This window comes from Anoplophora glabripennis, unplaced genomic scaffold (genome assembly GCF_000390285.2).
Source record: "Anoplophora glabripennis isolate ALB-LARVAE unplaced genomic scaffold, Agla_2.0 scaffold72, whole genome shotgun sequence".
Taxonomy (NCBI): Eukaryota; Metazoa; Arthropoda; class Insecta; order Coleoptera; family Cerambycidae; genus Anoplophora; species Anoplophora glabripennis.
In genome coordinates, this window is record NW_019416536.1 from 1,087,524 (window position 1) to 1,106,000 (window position 18,477).

The 18,477-nt window shown below is 31.0% G+C and overlaps 2 protein-coding genes across 5 annotated transcripts; both read left to right on the forward strand.

Moving 5' to 3' along the window:
• Positions 1-1,048: 1,048 nt before the first annotated feature.
• LOC108909008 (organic solute transporter alpha-like protein) lies at positions 1,049-12,616 on the forward strand. 4 transcript variants are annotated; one of them, XM_018713213.2, is made up of 6 exons: positions 1,049-1,282; positions 9,498-9,649; positions 10,327-10,565; positions 11,156-11,252; positions 11,913-12,165; positions 12,280-12,616. In XM_018713213.2, the coding sequence occupies exons 1-6, from the start codon at positions 1,192-1,194 to the stop codon at positions 12,531-12,533; spliced, it is 1,086 nt and encodes a 361-aa protein (XP_018568729.1). In that variant the 5' UTR covers positions 1,049-1,191; the 3' UTR covers positions 12,534-12,616. The 4 variants fall into 4 exon arrangements, with proteins under 4 accessions (XP_018568729.1, XP_018568732.1, XP_018568731.1 ...); XM_018713216.2 differs by lacking the exon at positions 1,049-1,282 and adding an exon at positions 8,845-8,876; XM_018713215.2 differs by lacking the exon at positions 1,049-1,282 and adding an exon at positions 9,357-9,397.
• A 3,729-nt stretch (positions 12,617-16,345) lies between these two features.
• Positions 16,346-17,938, forward strand: LOC111691682 (odorant receptor Or2-like; the record flags this gene model as incomplete). Its single annotated transcript, XM_023454889.1, has 3 exons — positions 16,346-16,426; positions 17,373-17,477; positions 17,876-17,938. Coding segments are annotated over exons 1-3 (231 nt in total), but the record flags the coding sequence as incomplete, so codon positions are not given.
• Positions 17,939-18,477: the final 539 nt, after the last annotated feature.

The following is an 18,477-nucleotide window of genomic DNA, read 5'->3' on the forward strand; positions in this document are numbered from 1 at the left end:
GATACGAAATACAATGAAATTGTTTTTATTTAGTATTATTCATCCTGCCTCTCTCGTAGGTTGCCCTAACCAAGATTAAACTGTTATTTCTGTCTTCTCATAGGTATTGTTTTTGTTTCCTTTTCCGCCATAACTATAAAAATAAATGTTATATGTAATATATGGTAGATGAAGTTCAGCTTATGTATTTTAAAAAATTTCATTCATTTATTGAAAAAAAAAGTATTTGGATTAAATGAGTAGATAGTTTTAAATGTAATTATTTGCCGTAAATGTTATTTTATTCTCTTCAAATGTATAAACTTTCGTCAAACTATATGAAATATTTGATTGTAATCTATAATTTTTTTTAGAATTTATATTATTTGTAAATATACGTATTTAATTATATTCAAATCTTTTATAGATTTGAAATTTATTATCTCGGACTTTAGCTACAATATCTCTTACAGTTCATCACAAACTGCAAACATGTTTGTTTCAAAACTACCAGTTCCTTAAAATATATATGTATATTTAAAAATTAGTATTAATGTAGGAATTATTCTAGACAAATGTAGCATATTATAATCAAACTTATGTTCTCTTGAAAGAAAATTGTAACAGTCACAGAATGGCGGAGGCAATAACCAAACCGACCTATATCTGGTTGGTTAAACTTACAAACGATCCCGGCTGTTTTGCGGGTTGTTGAAACAAAATATTTTTTATTACTGAGAAATATTTATATTCAAATATACTCCTAAAAAAGGAAGTCACGGTGCTCTGTGGAAGTCACTATGACCACCAAGAGGTGATTTTAACCGAGTTTGACAGCTTAAGTATATCTCCAGACTTGTGTTGTTTCTAATCCTGAAATTCTTAAACAACTATAGGCTCAATTAAGACTTCCAGCTGATCTGTGCGTAAATAATACAAATTTTAGCATCGGTTAATGAAAGTTTTGTCGCAGGCACCCCTCTACCTTCTCGTGTCCAAACGCTAGATGTAAAGTACCTATGCCAAACTTTCGATTACACTATCAGTCTCGCTGTACCTGGCTCTTGGAATATGCAAGAAGTCTGTGGCTGTGCGACCGACTGTTGTAACGCTGACATTTTTAAAACAATGTGTAGTTACATATAAAACGGTAACGTTTTTTTGGACGTTATTAGTTGGTTTCTGATTCTATGACCAGTTATTTCCGGAAATATGGATGTAATCGAAGAAGGCCCTGTGGTGAGCAAGAATATTTCCCAATGTGCTTCGTACGACATTCCAGCCTTTCAGCAATATCTGTCAGGTAAATATTGTTGCCAGAGAAATGAGAGAGTGCTTCTTTAGTTACAAATTGCCGATAATTCGTAAAAATAAACATTGGTCATTGGCTATTTGAATTAAACCTGGTTTATTTACAATAAGTTATTAGTTTCTTTTTACTTGAATTGAAAAAATTCTCTTACATATTTTTGATTAGGTGTTTTGTATGTCTTAAAGACAAATAGAACTTTAATTTCCGCTTTAGGAAAGTTTATAACAATTTTTGTTGTGTTCTGTTCTATTCACTGTATCTATAAAAAGCAACAATTTTGGTTTACGTTTGCTAAATGCAATATTTAATATTTTTTCTACGTATTTCTTTGGGGTAAGAAAATTTGCTAAATCTAAAAGGGGGTGGTATTTTTTGTCCATATTCCGGTACGGTGAAAAAAGGTTAGATAAAAACTAAGGAAGGGGATTTGAAATTAATGAAAATAAAACGAAATATATGAATGACATGAACGATAAAAGAATTTGATAAGATCAAAAGACACAATAATTACAAGAAGAGGAAGAGTATAGGTACAGTTTTGAAGAAGTAGAAAGAAACACACAGAAGAATAATGATTGGGAACCATTGTATAAGTGCATTAGAAAAAAAATTGTGTGTAACAAGAAAGTGTTAAGAATTTTATAAAACAATTGTAAGAACTATATGAATGTCTGCAAGTGAAAGAAAAATACATACTTAGAAACATATATGTAGGTAGGAGGATATAAAACAAATGGGAAAGAACTAAAAAGGAGTTACAAGAATTATATAATAAGCCTAATATTGTTGGAATAATAAATGGACAAAAATTGAGATGGTTAGAGCATGTCAAAAGAATGCAAACGAGAAGAATCCGATGGAAAATATTTGGAATCAAAATGGGAGGAATTAGGAGATGAGGAAGACGAAAGACAAGGAGGAAGGACGAAGTAATGATGGATTTGGAAGAATGTATGTAATAATAAACTGGAGAGAAGGAACACAATTTAAAATAGTGTTCCATGGGTCTACTAGACCTGAAGTGCTGATATATATAAAAAAAAATCTCACTAAATGTTTAAACATACTTCTTACTTCTGGAGATGTTGACAAAATTCATATTAAAAATAACTTTAAAGACTTGGTATCTTGAAAACAGAAGGATTTTGAAACAATCTGCATTATGAATATACAAGGACAAGTATCTCTCCGTAGAGTTGATTTAAGTAAATTATTTAAATCGTTTTCTGCTTTTTGTCACCCCGAAAGTAAATAGATATATTTTTACTTCTCGATGGAGCAATTCTTAAATTGCTAGTCATTATTTCTTAATATCAGAAAAATTAAATAGTTGCTAGAATTTACGCAATGTTGTTGCGGAATTTTCGCACAGCCCAAACTGATTGAATTTGCCTCCATACGCATTTCTTGAATAAATAAGCGCTTTGCATATATAAGGGACCTTTAATTTTAAACTGTGAAGGTGAACGTTCATTCCGAAATTATTTGCAATTCTGTAGATAATTGGATTTTTAATAAGACAATGCTGCTATACGTAGACGCACAAATAGTATTTAAATATTAATAGGGTGACCGATACCTTACAAACACGGGCATGACCTTAACATTAAAGTAAAAGTAATGGCTAATAGAAATTCATAACTGTTAATACTGGGTAAACTTTCGTTATCAACAATTAGGAAGTATTGTCGGCTTGAACAAGGCGAAGTCAATTCATTCAATTGAGGATTGTGGCGTTTTTGTAATATGTCAGTTTTAGATTTAGGCTAGGCAAACATAGTTTCCCAAAATAACCATTGGCTAATCCTTACGGCATACTTAAGTTTATTTATGAATTTACTATTTTTTTTTCACCCAAATTGAAAAAAAAAATAAAACTGCTACAAATAGGTAACCTCTGTTAATTGGAAGACTAATAAAAAACTGAAAGTTTTTGGAACAAAATAATAGAGATTGCTCAATGTTTCATAACAAGTGTGTCTAATTTATATATTAATATAGCACATACATATGTTATTGAACAAAACATTGTTACATTATTTCATACTTTAATTTATCCTGTGTTTTACTGTAAGTAATTTTAATCCTGTATATTTAAAGGTTGGTCAGCTAACAATTTTTTGAGGACGGGAGATAATTTGGAGAGGCCGAAAATAAAATCGAACAATATTAGTTCAAGCGTAACTTTATAACAGTGTTTAACAAACTGGAGATTATTTCTCCATTTTATCGACTGGATACAAATGTATTTTAGTCGGATTTAGTGTAAAAAAATAGGAGAGATTTTTAATCGAATTACTGCATTTCTCGCATCTACTAATATCACAATAAATTGTGTAACTGCTATAAAGTTAATTTCCATATTGCGATAATTTATCCTCTTTTTAAACCCAAACTTTCACTTAAGTTTTCGCTTTCGCTGAACTACTTTAACGAGGCAAGTGCGAGACTTACCGATACAGAAACCTAGATATGGGAATCTTACGGATTATGCAATATGTTGCATAAAGAGGCTTCCTGTGTGTTTATCGTGCTTACTCTCTTGCTCTTCAGGTCCTTAAAGGCTGTTATTATTTTTATTACGTACATTTTGCGAACGCAACAATAACATTAAAGATTTGCAACAATGCTCGCCAATAGATTATTGTTTTTGTTTTCTAATTTTAAGAGTTACAGTAAAGACCGTAACTGAAGCCTTAACGGGTGCATCTATTTTGAAAACATCAAATTTTGTCTAAAATTTTGGTTGTAATGTATATTCAAACTCTACCTGCTTACCTTTTCAGGATTTGCAAAGTCTGCTAGACTTTTAGACTGACACGGGATAAATTTAAATCTGTAAAAAAAAATATTCTGCCTTGCAAATCGATGTAATACAGAGTTTTAAGTGAGCTGTCAGTTATGCGAGTGTAACACGAAAGGTTTTGCAACATCATTATTATATCTCGCATCCCTTTAAAATGCTTCAGTATACGTAAAATCTTAAATAATGTAAGTTTGGGGTTATCGAACTGTACATGATTTCAGCTTATTGAAAGTAACGGGAATTTTGCAGTTTTACTTACAAGTTCCGACAATTTATAATAACCAGTTTCGATTAAGTATCGGAAAGATAAAAAATAGTCTATAATGAGAAACACTTATAAAGCATAAACACTTAGTCTGGTCCACATAGGGTATATTTTAGACTAAAACTTCAGCCTCATTATAGTTGTATAATGCACCAATAATTAATTGCAATTATTTTTTTTGAACACATGTTTTGGGAGCTCTTACATAAGTAGAATTATGTCTGTTAATATTATTTCATTAATATTACATATCACTTTATATAACAAAGCCTCAAGGCTTTGATGCAGACTGCTGGTTAATAATACACCATACCCTCCATTCTTTAACCTAATTGGAGGCCAACATAGTGGTACTATTTAATTAAATATGTACCTAAATGCCCTGTTATACTTATAATAAATAAATGTGTTTAAATATTTTGCATTGGAACTTTTCTAGATGCTTCTAGCAATATTTTGGAATGATCCACTGTAAATAATTTTAACGGTTAATGCATTAAAAAAATGTTTTATTCATAATTGAGTGCTTATTTTAAATGTTTGTATAGAAGATTTAAACTGCCATAGTTGACTAAATAAATCTCCAATTAACAATATTGCGACACTCGGTCTGATCATTAGACCAAAATATTTTACATAGTTAGAGTGATTCTAAGTCGGTTCAGTTTGATAAAAAATATCCAAATTTTTTTTAATTTCGCACCGTCAGGCATGATTGGTATCTAAAGTTATTTTTAAAACCTTTGAAAAACGAAGGTCAGGAGCTATATTTTCGATGGAATTTTTTCAGGTTGTCATGTCAAGAAAAAAAAAACGCTTTTACATCTTAATTTGGAAATAAAATTGAATTAAGGTTTATTTTGTAAATATAAATATAATTAAAAATCAAATAAAGCCACTATCTTAATCATTTTTTTACATTAATCAAATTTCTCTAAGATACAGTTATGAATTTAGCTCATCTACATTTATCCTCAGTTTGTTTCATTTGGAGATCAGTATTGTGTGAGCAATAATTTTTAAAATTGTTTGACTTTGAAATTTCATCCGGTTCTCATTGTTACCATCATCTGTGATAAATCAATTCGGCACAAACACCACATTAATCTCCTTTATATGGATTACTCATTACCTCTTTGAATTGTCGCTCCAATGATTCTGTTCAAACTATACAAAAATCGTAACAAGTACTAATATTGTCTGCATCACTGTAAAATCAAACGCTAAATTTCAGTCAACCGCAACATTGGTAATTTTTATGAAGGGGATTTTGCTCTTTATTTCATATTTATTTCTTTCCACAAGCCTTTTTAATACCAACAGTACAACTATTCCTTCATCAGTTTTCTGTTATCCTGTCTTAAATGCTAATATACACTAATGCAAACAAAAAGGGTCAAATGTAGTATACTTGAAACACATATTTATGCAATATTATTTGATTTTTAGATTCTTTGTTCATATTGACTTTAGTCAAAGCCTTGTACTACATACTTCATAAGCAATATTTCTCCATAATTTTGAAGCAACTTTAATAATTAAATGATTTCTAACATAATGTATTATTTGCTTAATCAGATAAAAAAGTATACTTATAGAAGGAAATTTAAGTAATATTTTTGGTAAAACTTATTTATTTTCATACTCTTTTCTATACCAAAAATATAAATAATTTGCCATCAAATAAACAACAAATTACAAAACAAGGGACTTAAGTTTTGAGGTACAATCTTTTAAACCAGATAATACATCATTTTGTAAGGTAGCCACAGCAAATACAGTTTTAATAAATCATTGTCACAATTTGGATTATAAATTAATTTATTAAAAAATAGTAAAAAGTAAAAGTTGTAAATAAAGATATTTTTCTCAAAACCAGGGATTCTATTCAAAAGTTTGTTGAAAACTTAAAATGATTCTACAAAGCCATATTAATTAAATAAGTTAATTGTATTGTAAAATTTAGATAACACACAAGTAGATATAACAAGGATGAAAGAACAATGGGGCCCGATATTTTCGAGTGGTTTGTCTAAACGATAATTTCTTGAAATATATGTGTATGTATTGAAAATAATTAGAGCTCTTATCTTCAATTACAATCGATAATATTTTAAGTAAAAACTACGTCATAACTAACGAAGTCTTTGCGATCATAGAAACGAAAATAGACAATACAGGGAGGATTCCTTTGAGCATTAGTGAGATATAACCTATAAATGTATGTATCTATGCCACATGTCATACATTAAATTTAAAAACCTCTCGCTTACGGCATACACTTTACTTACACATAACACTTTTTTTATTTTTAAATAATTAGATTACATTTATCAATTTGCAATTTAGTTTTTTTTTTAAATTATAACTATTTGAGGCTGTGCAATATTCCGAAAATACGAAAATTCTTTTCAAAATTTTTTTCAAAAAATTATTTTACGGGAACTATAGAACCGATTTTAATGAAATTTGGTGTGTTGTTTTACTTTATTTTAAAGTTCCTTTTAACTAAATTAGAATGGCTTCGGAGCAATTAAAATAGTTTTACAAAATTATCCAAAAAACTTGATTATTTTGCTTTTTTTTCATCAATTATTGCTATTTTCCAACATCGGTAATAAATTTAAACATATCTAACTTACAGTATATTGCGCAAAATTCAATTCTAAAATATTTTTCTTCTTCAATATTCTTCCAAAATGTACTGAAGGTATTCCAGAAAAAAATTGAATACTCGCACAGATCCGCCCTGGTCTACAGACAAGTATATCCCTTTTTTGCTATTTGTTATATATAATGTTATATGATCAACATCACAGTTTTCTTTCTGTGTGCTACTCAGTTTAATTGTAATTGTGGATGGTACATTTAAAATCTTTCTTGACAAAAACTGGATTCTCTAGCAAAATTTTACTGAAAAATTTTATGACAGTACACCCTGTACAAGTTTAGCTGTCGAATTAAGGGATACCAGACAGTTCAAAATTCATATTTGTGCTTCATTTATCACAATTAAAGGTGATAATTTTATGTTCTAACAAATTGAAGAGTTCAGTGTAGTGTTTTGAATTAAGAAAAATGTCTTTACTGACCTGCAGCACATAATATTGCTATCAATGTATTGCTTTCTTATGTAATTATTTTCTATAGTACGTTTTGCAAGTAGGTTGATTACTTTGAAGCAATATTCAACCATTTCGTGACAATGTCCCAATAATCCTTATCGATAAAAAGCAATAACGTTGTTTCATTTATCTAATAGATTGTTTATATTCTCAGAGCATAAGAATAAATGGAAGTTTTAATATTATTAAAATAATTATATCTAGTACGTTTATACTAGTAGTAAAAAATAGTAAACAATTCTTGCAACACAAAGTTGGTTTATTGGTATCACTGTTGTGACGTTATACCATCGTTTAAACTTTTAGTGTTCTGTGGTAACCAATGCACTTTGACCTTAAAAGAAATAGGAAATTTTAGTTGCTTCACCAAATGCTTACTAAATAAATAATTGTTACTAAGTTTTGGTAGTTTTCTGTGCAAGATAGTGTCTTATCAATGCCCATAACATTATATTTTCTTCTTTCTTGACAAAGATCGCTATTCAATTAAAATTGAAGCCAAATGAATTTCAATATAGAAGTCTTAGTACAAAAATTAGTTGAATAGTTAACACTTTATTAAGATTGTTATGCTATAACAATTTCCTTTGACAGTATGAATGTGGGAAAGGTCATAGTTTTAATTCAAGGACAATAAAGATATTTGTTCTTTGTCTTGCCTTTGTCTAATCTATCTGTACCAGCTGTTAGTCATTGATGAATTTATACAGGGTGTTTTGGAAAACGACAGCATACATTCGGGAGCTAATACAACTTCTGAAAATAAGATTTTTTCCTATGGAACAAAAAATAAACATTACCGTATCAAAAAAACAAATTTATTTTTATTATTGAATATAAAATGTATGCTTCAAATTACCATTGCAGATTTGTCATGATAAAGTCATTTATTTTCCTACACAATGTTTACTTTAGTAACCTAACCTAATAGGTTCCTAAATATCCGGCATCTCCTCAATACTACCCTAATCATATTCTTTTGCTATTCTATTATAATAATTTTAGCTTATTTACTGGTAACTGTTAAAATTATATTTGCGGTTTTATTGTCAAATTCAAGGTAATACTAATTAAATGAAAAAAATGTCAGTTGTTATAATTCCTGTTAATATTTAAATATAAAAAAGTAGAATTTTTTTGCTTTTACTTTACATGTATTTTTGAATCCGAGTGAGTTGCGCGAAACTAAATCTGTACAGGACATAGCTAGTACCATGCGAAACATCGCCATAATGTTAAAAATGTTGTTACCGCCGTTCTTGGTGGTAAAAAATTCGAAATATTTAGAATTATTCAAATTTCGTGGCTGAAAACGTACATAGGTATTGTATTTTTGAAACCGAGTGAGCTACGCGAAACTAAATCTGTACAGGACATAGCTAGTACCATGTGAGCGTAAATGTTGCGTTTATATTTCTTCATTGAATACCAAAGACAAATAGGTACCAAATCAAATAAAAATAGTTTTTTTTTATTTCATATCAGTAAAAAGGAACACTGAAATAATACTTGTTTACTTTCTCATTATCAAGAGCTAATTGGGAAATAAGTATTGAGTGTGTTGTAGTGAATTTCTGTAATCAAATAATTTTCATTTTTTAATGTTAATTTTTGCAATAAATATGAAAACACTTAATATTTCCGAAACAGTTGAAGGTAGTTATAGGATATTGTACATGAAATATGTCTAGAATTTTCTGAGGAATCCAAAAATTGAATAATGTACAGGGTGTTGCATTTAAAATAAGAAATTTGGTATTGACCATGTTACATGACACACCCTGTATAAAAAGTTTTTATTGAAAAAATGCGCAACTAAAAATACCAATCGACGTGTTCGAGCGTTTTTTCGAACACGCCCTCATTTATTTATTAGTGAATTTATTCCATTTGGCTGATACACACTTTAGGTATAGCTGAAACAGACAACTAAGTTAAAGTGTTTGTGAAAATTTGACGTAATGAATATTAAATTATCATTATTATTATATTTCTTATTTTTTTTTCCAGAAACCAATATCTTTGGGATAGCGGTGGTGTCAGTAGGCACAGTGTCCCTGATTGTAGTCCTAGCTCTGTTCCTTGACACTCTTCGTTATGTCATGAAGAACTCTTCATCGAGAGTGAAAGCGCACACTGCGTTTGTGATCGGTGTCTATCCGGTAAGTACACTTTTAATTGACCAGATATTTTACTTATCCTTCCAATTAAGGCGGTTTTACCATATTGCACAACACAAATAAGGTGTCATTTGGGTTACACCACATGCAATTTAATTACATCACTGCAGAAGAAAACCGTAATTCTTTGAAGTTATTAAGAGAAAGATTAACAGGCATTGAGAAACAAACTAACTTGTTGCAAAGTGACATAAAGATTTAGATAATTTTGTCGTAAACAGTTTGCAGTAGAAATGTTAAGACAAACTTTCAGGGTTGATATTAATAAGTAAAGTAACATTTTTTTCCTAAAACGATTTTTAAACCACTTATGTTCTTTTAAAGATAAAATCAGGAATATAATTTTTGACCAATCACGCAAGAATTAGGTATTGTGCAAAATTTGGACAAAAACTAACCAATGCCATTAGAATCAAAAAAGTTTTTAAAGATACCCCAGTAACGGACTTGATCGAACCACTGTTTTACATATCATCATATCATCTTTTATCTTTAGAACAAGAAGAGATATCTAAAATCTGTTTTAGTAAAAGTTGTTGAGAAAAAAGTACTTTTAAAAGACGTACAAAAATAGTTAATAAAAAGCTTATGATGTGAGTTTGAGGCACCCCATCACTATACACAAACTTTGAGATGGTCTCAGGATAATTCTGTTTCAGGTGACGTCACTGGCGACATATTTCGCCATCCTTGTCCCCAGGGCCCACTTGCTGGCTGAAGCCATAACACAGGGCATGTTCATGGCAGGCATGTATCAACTGTTCTGCCTTTTCGTCGCCTACTGCGGTGGCGAAGCCGAATTGGTGAAAAAAGTCAAGCCCGACCAGCTCAGCTTAAAGGTGGGACCTTGCTGCTGCTGGCCCTGCTGTATCATTTTGCCAACCTTCAGCGTAACAAAGTAAGAAAAAGCGTTATTAGCAGGACGGCTGGAAAAAAAAATGATAAGGCCAGAAAAAGTTAATGTTCTGTGGTAATTCTTATAACGCTGTTTGTTTTAACTGGGAAACATAAAAGGTTGCCAATTAGATTCGGTTTATTTAACAGCTGATAGATTTTGATTAGATAAACGCGTCCGGCTGAAGTAACGGTTTGTTTTCTTTCGTTTAATATTTCTTGAATGAAATTAATGTAATTGTACTGCACTGGATCTAATTTTTTTAAATCGTTGATGTTTCGAACCTGTTACTCCCTACACTACCATCTTTATACTAACCTCAAAAACACCACACCTCTTTGCCGGACCCATTACATTTACGAAAAAACTAGAGGAGACTAAATTTGTCTCAAATGAATTACCGTATTGGCTGTACAGAAAAGTTACGCAAGAAATTACTTGTACCTGTAGCAGTTCTACTCCCTGTACCGAAGGGGAAGATCAAGAACCCTTCAATTTTGAACAAGGAATCATTTTCTTCAATTTTTCGCACTTATTTTCTGTACATTATACTATTATTTATGTAAGAAAGTGTAGATTATGTCCCATTTTAGGAAAACTGTAAGGACCCTGAGGCTTCTAGTTCTTCAGCTACCACTGGTGCAAGGATTAGTATATCTAATACTTCTGGTAATGTGGGCCGAAAGAGAGGTACGTAGATGTTATTTTTCTTGTATTTCCTTGCTTTGTTATACTATTAGTACAACGTTTATGTATATACAAATATAAAACAATTATTTTTTATAATGTCTGTTATTGATAACAAATTAATCCATTGATTGTTGAAGGCAACATTTATTTTATGCACATGTTCTTTAATTGCCAAATAAAAACTTCAAGGAAATTGATATAGTGTAGTAAACAAACTATAATCAAACCATTCCTAAAACGTTTTACCTTCCATAATTTGCAAAACCACATAAAAAATAAATTCGCTTATTCTTAATATCAAATCATTGCTACAATAATACAAGCTGACCTAGTTTTCAGTATAATTTATACAGAGAGTTTAATTTGTCACCCCTATTACCTGATTTATATTAAGAAATCATATGTTACATACCTACTATAAAAGAAAAGAAAATTAGAAACAAAGTAGGTTAAATGTTACAACAAATTCAATGTAAATTAACTATTAAATTATTATTGTTGCCTTTTTCAATATAAATATCTGCGTCCAATAAAATAGAAGATAAATAAGACCAAAATGTATATTCTGATTTGTTTCAATATGAAACTGAAAACAAATTTTACTATAGACATATTGAATGATTATGCAAACAACAAGTCGTACTGACGATCATTTTTCAGAGCTTGTACCAAATAAACTACATGTACATCCAACCCATCATCATAACGTCCATCTTAATTGGAGTGTGGTCGATGGCTATGACGATAAACCTGCTAAAAATATCCTGCGAGAAATACTTCTTAATAGGAAAATTCCTGGTGCTGCAGATGGTCCTGATTTTTGCAAAACTCCAAGGCCTATCCACAAGAGCCCTAGTATGGTTCCACGTGCTCCCCTGTCGGCCGCCGATCACTCCCCAAGTGTACGCAAACTGTAAGTAACATACGCAAACGCAAATGAGTTTGATTGAGGAAAAGTTAATCGTTGTTAAATCTGGCGAGTTAGCCGGAGGTAAAATGAAATTTTTATTGACCTTATTTGTTCCAGTGCTGCACAATTCGCTGATGCTGCTAGAAATGGTCCTTCTAGGATCTTTGGCGAGGTATCTATACAAGAGGAGTATTCCTGAAATAGTCACCGAACCCAACAGGATCAGTACCATTGGAAGCATCATGACGATAGAAACGTGCAATAATAACATTGTTGCTTGTAACGACTTTAACAAAACCAATGGTGAAGAAAAGAACTCGGGAAATGGTTCTAGTGGTGTCGATAATGTCGGGGCGGATATTAATGAATGATAGTAGTGATTGCTGTGATATTATTTATAACTTGGATGGAAGTAGGATGTGTTTTTTTTTTAAGATATGACAATGAACTTATAAAATTAAAAACATTTTTAATTTTATTTATATTTAGGTAATTAAAACTTTTGACTCCGTCTGTGATAGTGAAATAAAAATAGCGACGGAGGTAGTCATATTTCAGTACATGTTATCGATTTATTGGTGTATTAATTTAATTATAATCATACTGGAATGTCAAGTAGCCACTTAACTATACGGTAAACCAACAATATGAAAAAGACCATTAAAAAAGATCTTTTTTTAGTGATATTTCACATTTTGAAGATAATTTGAATATACTAAGACGGGGAAACAGAATTGGGGTGGTTTCTTGTATGGTTATAGTTTTATGGAGCTAAAGATGCATTTACACTTATTGTAACTTTGGATAATGATCGGGAGGGTCAGCGAAAAGTTAACTAAAAAAATTTTAGTGTTGTTTCAAAAACAATCAATCCTTTAGGAATAATAAATATAACCGTTACGTCAATATCCTTGGCAGGAAAAATGACGTCGCCTGGGGCGGAGTCGAGCAGGACTATCGCTCTTCACCCAAAAAATTGTACATAAGCTGTATTTGAAATTCTAACCTACATTCCAATTTAACATGACGTAATTTTAAAATAATATCAGTATTACCTTTGCTATGTGGTGTAAACAAAATATGGTTTTTGGTCTCTTTTGCGATGATCATGCCAAACGACTCATGTAAAAGCGCTTTAACTGTTGTCAGTATATTACTGATACTATTGTATGGGTTCCTAAATATGAGATTTATTTGCAAAACACTTTTAGGTGTCATAAATTGGCCTTAATGTTTGTGGTTTTAAGAACTTGAACAAATTTTTATCAAAATACTCCTCAAAAATTACAACAAAAAATATATAAGCATATTTCATCTAAAAAGGCGTTTTATTTTCCTATAATTATATTTATCCACAATCACTAAATCGGACTTTTATCCACACATATGAACCGCCTAAAGTGATATTTTATCCACTAGTGGAATAAAGTAATTTTATTTCACTAGTGGAATATTGAAAAATTAATAAACCTATAATAAATCTTACTTAACTTATTAATATTAACATTTACATTTATAGTAATAGACATTTCGTTTTTTTTTGTTTTCTTACATTTAACTTCCTTTCCGTTAATAACAACCCTTGTAGCATTGTTGCCATCATTTTCAGAAGGCATAACATCTGCCGAAGTTTGTGAACAATTTGTATGAAGTTACGGATGTCTCTTCTTGTAAGGAACAGCAATATTTTCCTTGGTTTTCCTTGCAATATCAAGTTTGTTAGATATAGACTCCTCAACAACTTTCTGATACAGATGAGCTCTTCCATCTACCATGCCGTTTGATGGTTGTAGGATCAGCACCTTTATTGGCCAATAAAGTTGTCGAAGTGCTCCTCATACAATGCATTTCATGCATTTTTACCTAATTCAGATAGAACTGCGTTCTTGCGTGGATAAAATGCTACTTAAATAACTATTATTTATTCTATATTTTTCAGTTTTGTTTAAAAAACTAATAAAATGTCCTGAAGAAAAATTTTGTTGACTTTGTTTTAGCTATAAAATTGACTTTTTGCAGGAATTACACTATTTTCTGCATTGCAGATAAGATTTTGCGAGCCCTATTCTACGTAAAATAACCCGTTGTTTTTTTTAAGCGTATGACACAATATTTTTTGTTTCTACGAGGTAGGTACATTTTTGGAGCTATAAATAAATTTTCTGTCAAGAGAAATAAACCTTTCCTGCCGACAGCAAAGTTAGAGATGACAGTAAAGATATTTTTTTATAAATAATTTCCAGCAAATGGAACTCTCTATCTTAGTGAACTCCTTAGTCCTCGCCTATTTTGCCATTTTTTTACTGGTACAGTAAAAAATTAGGTGAGGCTATAAAAAACTCCTCCATGAATGTACCTACTTTCATTTTCAGAGTCTAAGGGCAGGTACTTGCCTACTATAAAACTATAAGTACTTAAGTCCTTCATTACTTTTTGGAAATAATTTGATATTATTAAAATTTTAATACTGATATAGGTACATATATTGGCTATTCTGATTGAAATTTTAAAAATGAAATTATGTGATTACGTAGAATTTTTGGTTCTTTTGATGGATAAACTTTAATGACAAGGAGTAATATTTTTTACTTCAAAAGCTGGGTATACACCGGTTATTAATAAATTCTCAAAGGAATATAGATGACCGAATAGAATATCGTAATATAATTATAGACTTCAAATAAAAGGACTGCATACTTCAGATCAAGTTTCAGTGTTGGATATATCCCTGTAGATATTTTCTTTCAAATATACGAGATCTGTTACAAGGTAAGTAGAATATTTAGAAATACAAAACTCTTATTTTGTATAAAATTAGCATTAAATGTATTCATTTTGAATATTGAAATGTATTCGATCACATTCTGAAAATATATTGCACCGAAATAACCTAAACCTTTTATTTCTTTAGCAAAAACAATATTTTTTGTTATAAAATATTTCTATTAATTGTTTGTAGCGACAGTAGAGTAAAAAGAAAACACTAAATTGTCTGCAGTGAAATGATTTATACATTCCTTAATAATTTCTTTCTGATGTTTAGTGAAAATGGAAGACAACATTCACATGAAATTTGCGAAAATCCTGATGATAATATTAGGAATATGGCCGGTCAAACTAACAGGCTGGAAACTGATACTCTATAACGCATATTTTTACGCAAGCTATGTATACTACATCATGTACGATATAAGTCAAGGAGCAATAATTTTCGTCGCCAGAGGAACATTTCTGCAAACAGTTGGGAACCTTGGAGTAACAATCGTTTACATCATCAACATCTACAAAGTTTTCATATGCAGATCCACGTCAGTGAAGAAGATTTTACAGGAGATTGAAGCAAAGGAACGGCTCATCCTGGAAAACGATGATGACACAATTAAAAAAATATACTACGACCATGTGCAATCGTCTATGCTAGCGATGAAATACTACGTCTCATTAGGTTCGGTGGGAATATCCTTATACTTTATTGCCCCCATAGTGAGAAACCTCGTTGAAGAAGACGATCACAAGTATCTCATTTTCACCAGTTGGTTTCCATTTGATTCTGACAAGCACTATGCCGTGGCTTATCTAATACAATTCTTCGGTGGATTCTATGGTTACGCTTATATAGTCTACTGTGGTTCCTTCTTCTTTTGCATGCTAAAGTACTGCGTGGGGCAGATAAAAATTTTGCAGCATATTTTTAGAAATCTCCGGCAGTACACTGTTAAGTATTCTCGTAATAATGACCTCGATGAAAAATGTTCCGAAGAAATTTTCGTTAAATTATGCATAAGAGAACACCAGTATATAATTAGGTAAGGCGATAATATGAGGGCAGATATTTCGCTAAATTCATTTCAATTTGGTTTCATGAAATTATGAGGAAACTCTTAGAAATTAACACGACAGCATCTATTAAATAGGTGACCGTTTCTTTGATAGTTGCTGTCGTCTGTCGTGGTATGTACATAACTTGATCAATTTCATCTTATCCTCGAAATGCGCAGATCAAGAAGTGAGTCCGCAGTAGTGAGTGACAAAGACAAGACACCTTAATCTTAAATGAGCTCCGGTGCTACTCTGGTAACGTAGTCACTAGCGGGCAAGATGAATTTGATCAAGCTGTGTGCTGGTATTTGTTGAATTGTGGTCATACTGCTAATATTGTTTCAGCTTAGTGAAGAGGCTTGATGATTGCATTAAAACACTTATGCTATTAGAATTTCAAATATCATCCTTTCAGTTGTCATTGGTTGTGTATCAGATACTACAGGTATGCAAGTATACAGGGTGTCTCGCATAAGAACCGACACAGGACAGGTGCATGTAAGGGTGTCCAAAATATTGTAATTTAACCAAACTTGCATTCCCTGAGGAGTTATAAATCTGAAATTTTTTTTTTTAGTACCTACTAGCAATACTGAATCGTTTCCACCCTAAACGGACCAACCCCTCACTCTCCTTTCCCCTTCCACCCCCTTAAATGAGATGACACACATTTACATTGAATAAAACGAAAAAGAAAAAATCAATAATTATACATAAGTATATGTTTGTGCATATTTGATTAGCCACTTTGAATTTCGTGACTGAATTCATAAAGTTTTAAAATTTAAACTCTGCTGTGAAATAATATTACTATTTTTCAATTCGGCCAATGAAAAAAAGTTCGGTACAATTTTAGGGGTGAGTTATCCCCAATGGACACCTTGTAGTGCTTCAGTTAACTTTAAATCATAGGTAAAGAAGACCAGTAATAAACCTAAATCATGTACCAAATTTGGTTCTTCTACGGTAAAGTGTTGCAGATATTAATTTTTTTCGAAATTTAGGGCCCCACTTTGAGGGTTTATAACCCTCAGGGGTGCAACTTTGTATATAGGTAAGTTTGGTTAAATTACAAAATTTTGGGCACCCCTACCTGCCTTGTGTCGGTTCTTATGCCCTGTATATTATCATTTGAAGTCCTTTATTCTAAAATTCAACAGTACACTCAAAAAAATAAATTGGGGGGTTGACATTAGTACAGCAAAACGATTCCTTAAATAAGTAGAACATATTTTTTTATAAACTAAATAACTGAGAAATTAACGAAATATGTTGTCAAAATAAGCGATGCAAAAATTGCAAGTCATCTTTTGACAACCCCTCAGGCTGTGCACACCACTGCACTTGTCAAATTATTTATTTGTATTTATTAAAAGCGATACAATTTTCAGAGCAGTGGTTGGACAATAGAAAGAACGGCAGTACTTTCTTATCTTGTTACTCTTTGCTCTCAATTGTTTATATTTTACTGGAATGCCCATGAGATAATTATTGAGGTATGTGCTAATCATTTTATTCTGATTTATTTATCACGTCACATCTAAATCCATCTACCTAATTTAATTTCACCACATTTCAAATATTATATATTGATCTACTCATCTGATTCTAGGCAAGTTCGGTATTAACATCTAGAATTCTAGATGCTCTTGATATACCTATTTCTTTGTCGTTTTATCTGTTACAATTAGAAAAGGACAAAGATTCTAGAGCATCTATGTTATCAAACTTGTATTTCACTTCATTTTTTCCGAGTATAGGCAACACGTTATACAAACTACGTGTAATGCTGATTACAGCAACTTCTGAAATTTATTTATCCTTTTTAAAAATGTGGCATATCGAGACATCTCAGAGTAAAAATTCCTCTACTAAACTGATACATTTTTTTAAGAGTACTGAATTGGCACAAGCTGTATTTGAAAACGAATGGTACACTTTTGACAGGAACATCCAAAATTTATTGATCTTTGTAATATTAAGGGCTCAAAAACCAGTGGGTATTTCCATAGGACCCATTTACAAAGTCAAAATGGACGCACTAATTGGTGTAAGTATTTTAGTCTAGATACTGTTGGCTCGTACCTTTACTTGTATTGGAACTAGTTAGAATCACATTACTTAATAATTTTAGATTTTTAAAGCTATTTACTCGTATGTAGCTGTTATCCAGAAGTAAGTAAATATAATCGACAAGGATTTTCATCACTTCTTAATGTACTAACTGCAATAACATATTCACATTACAAAATATAGAATTATTTGCATATCTATTTTTGTTTTTTTTTTCTAAAGTTTGAATGCCTCCAAATGGCAGTTTTTTGTCTTTTCCTTAAACCCCCATAAAATATTGATAAAAAAATGTGTACTGCATATGAAAGAACTTTATTATACCAAGTACTTATAAGTACATAAAAAATATAACCTACCATACATCAGTTTAGAAAACAAATATTTTATAAGGCGTTTTATTTTTCTATAATTATATTTATCCAC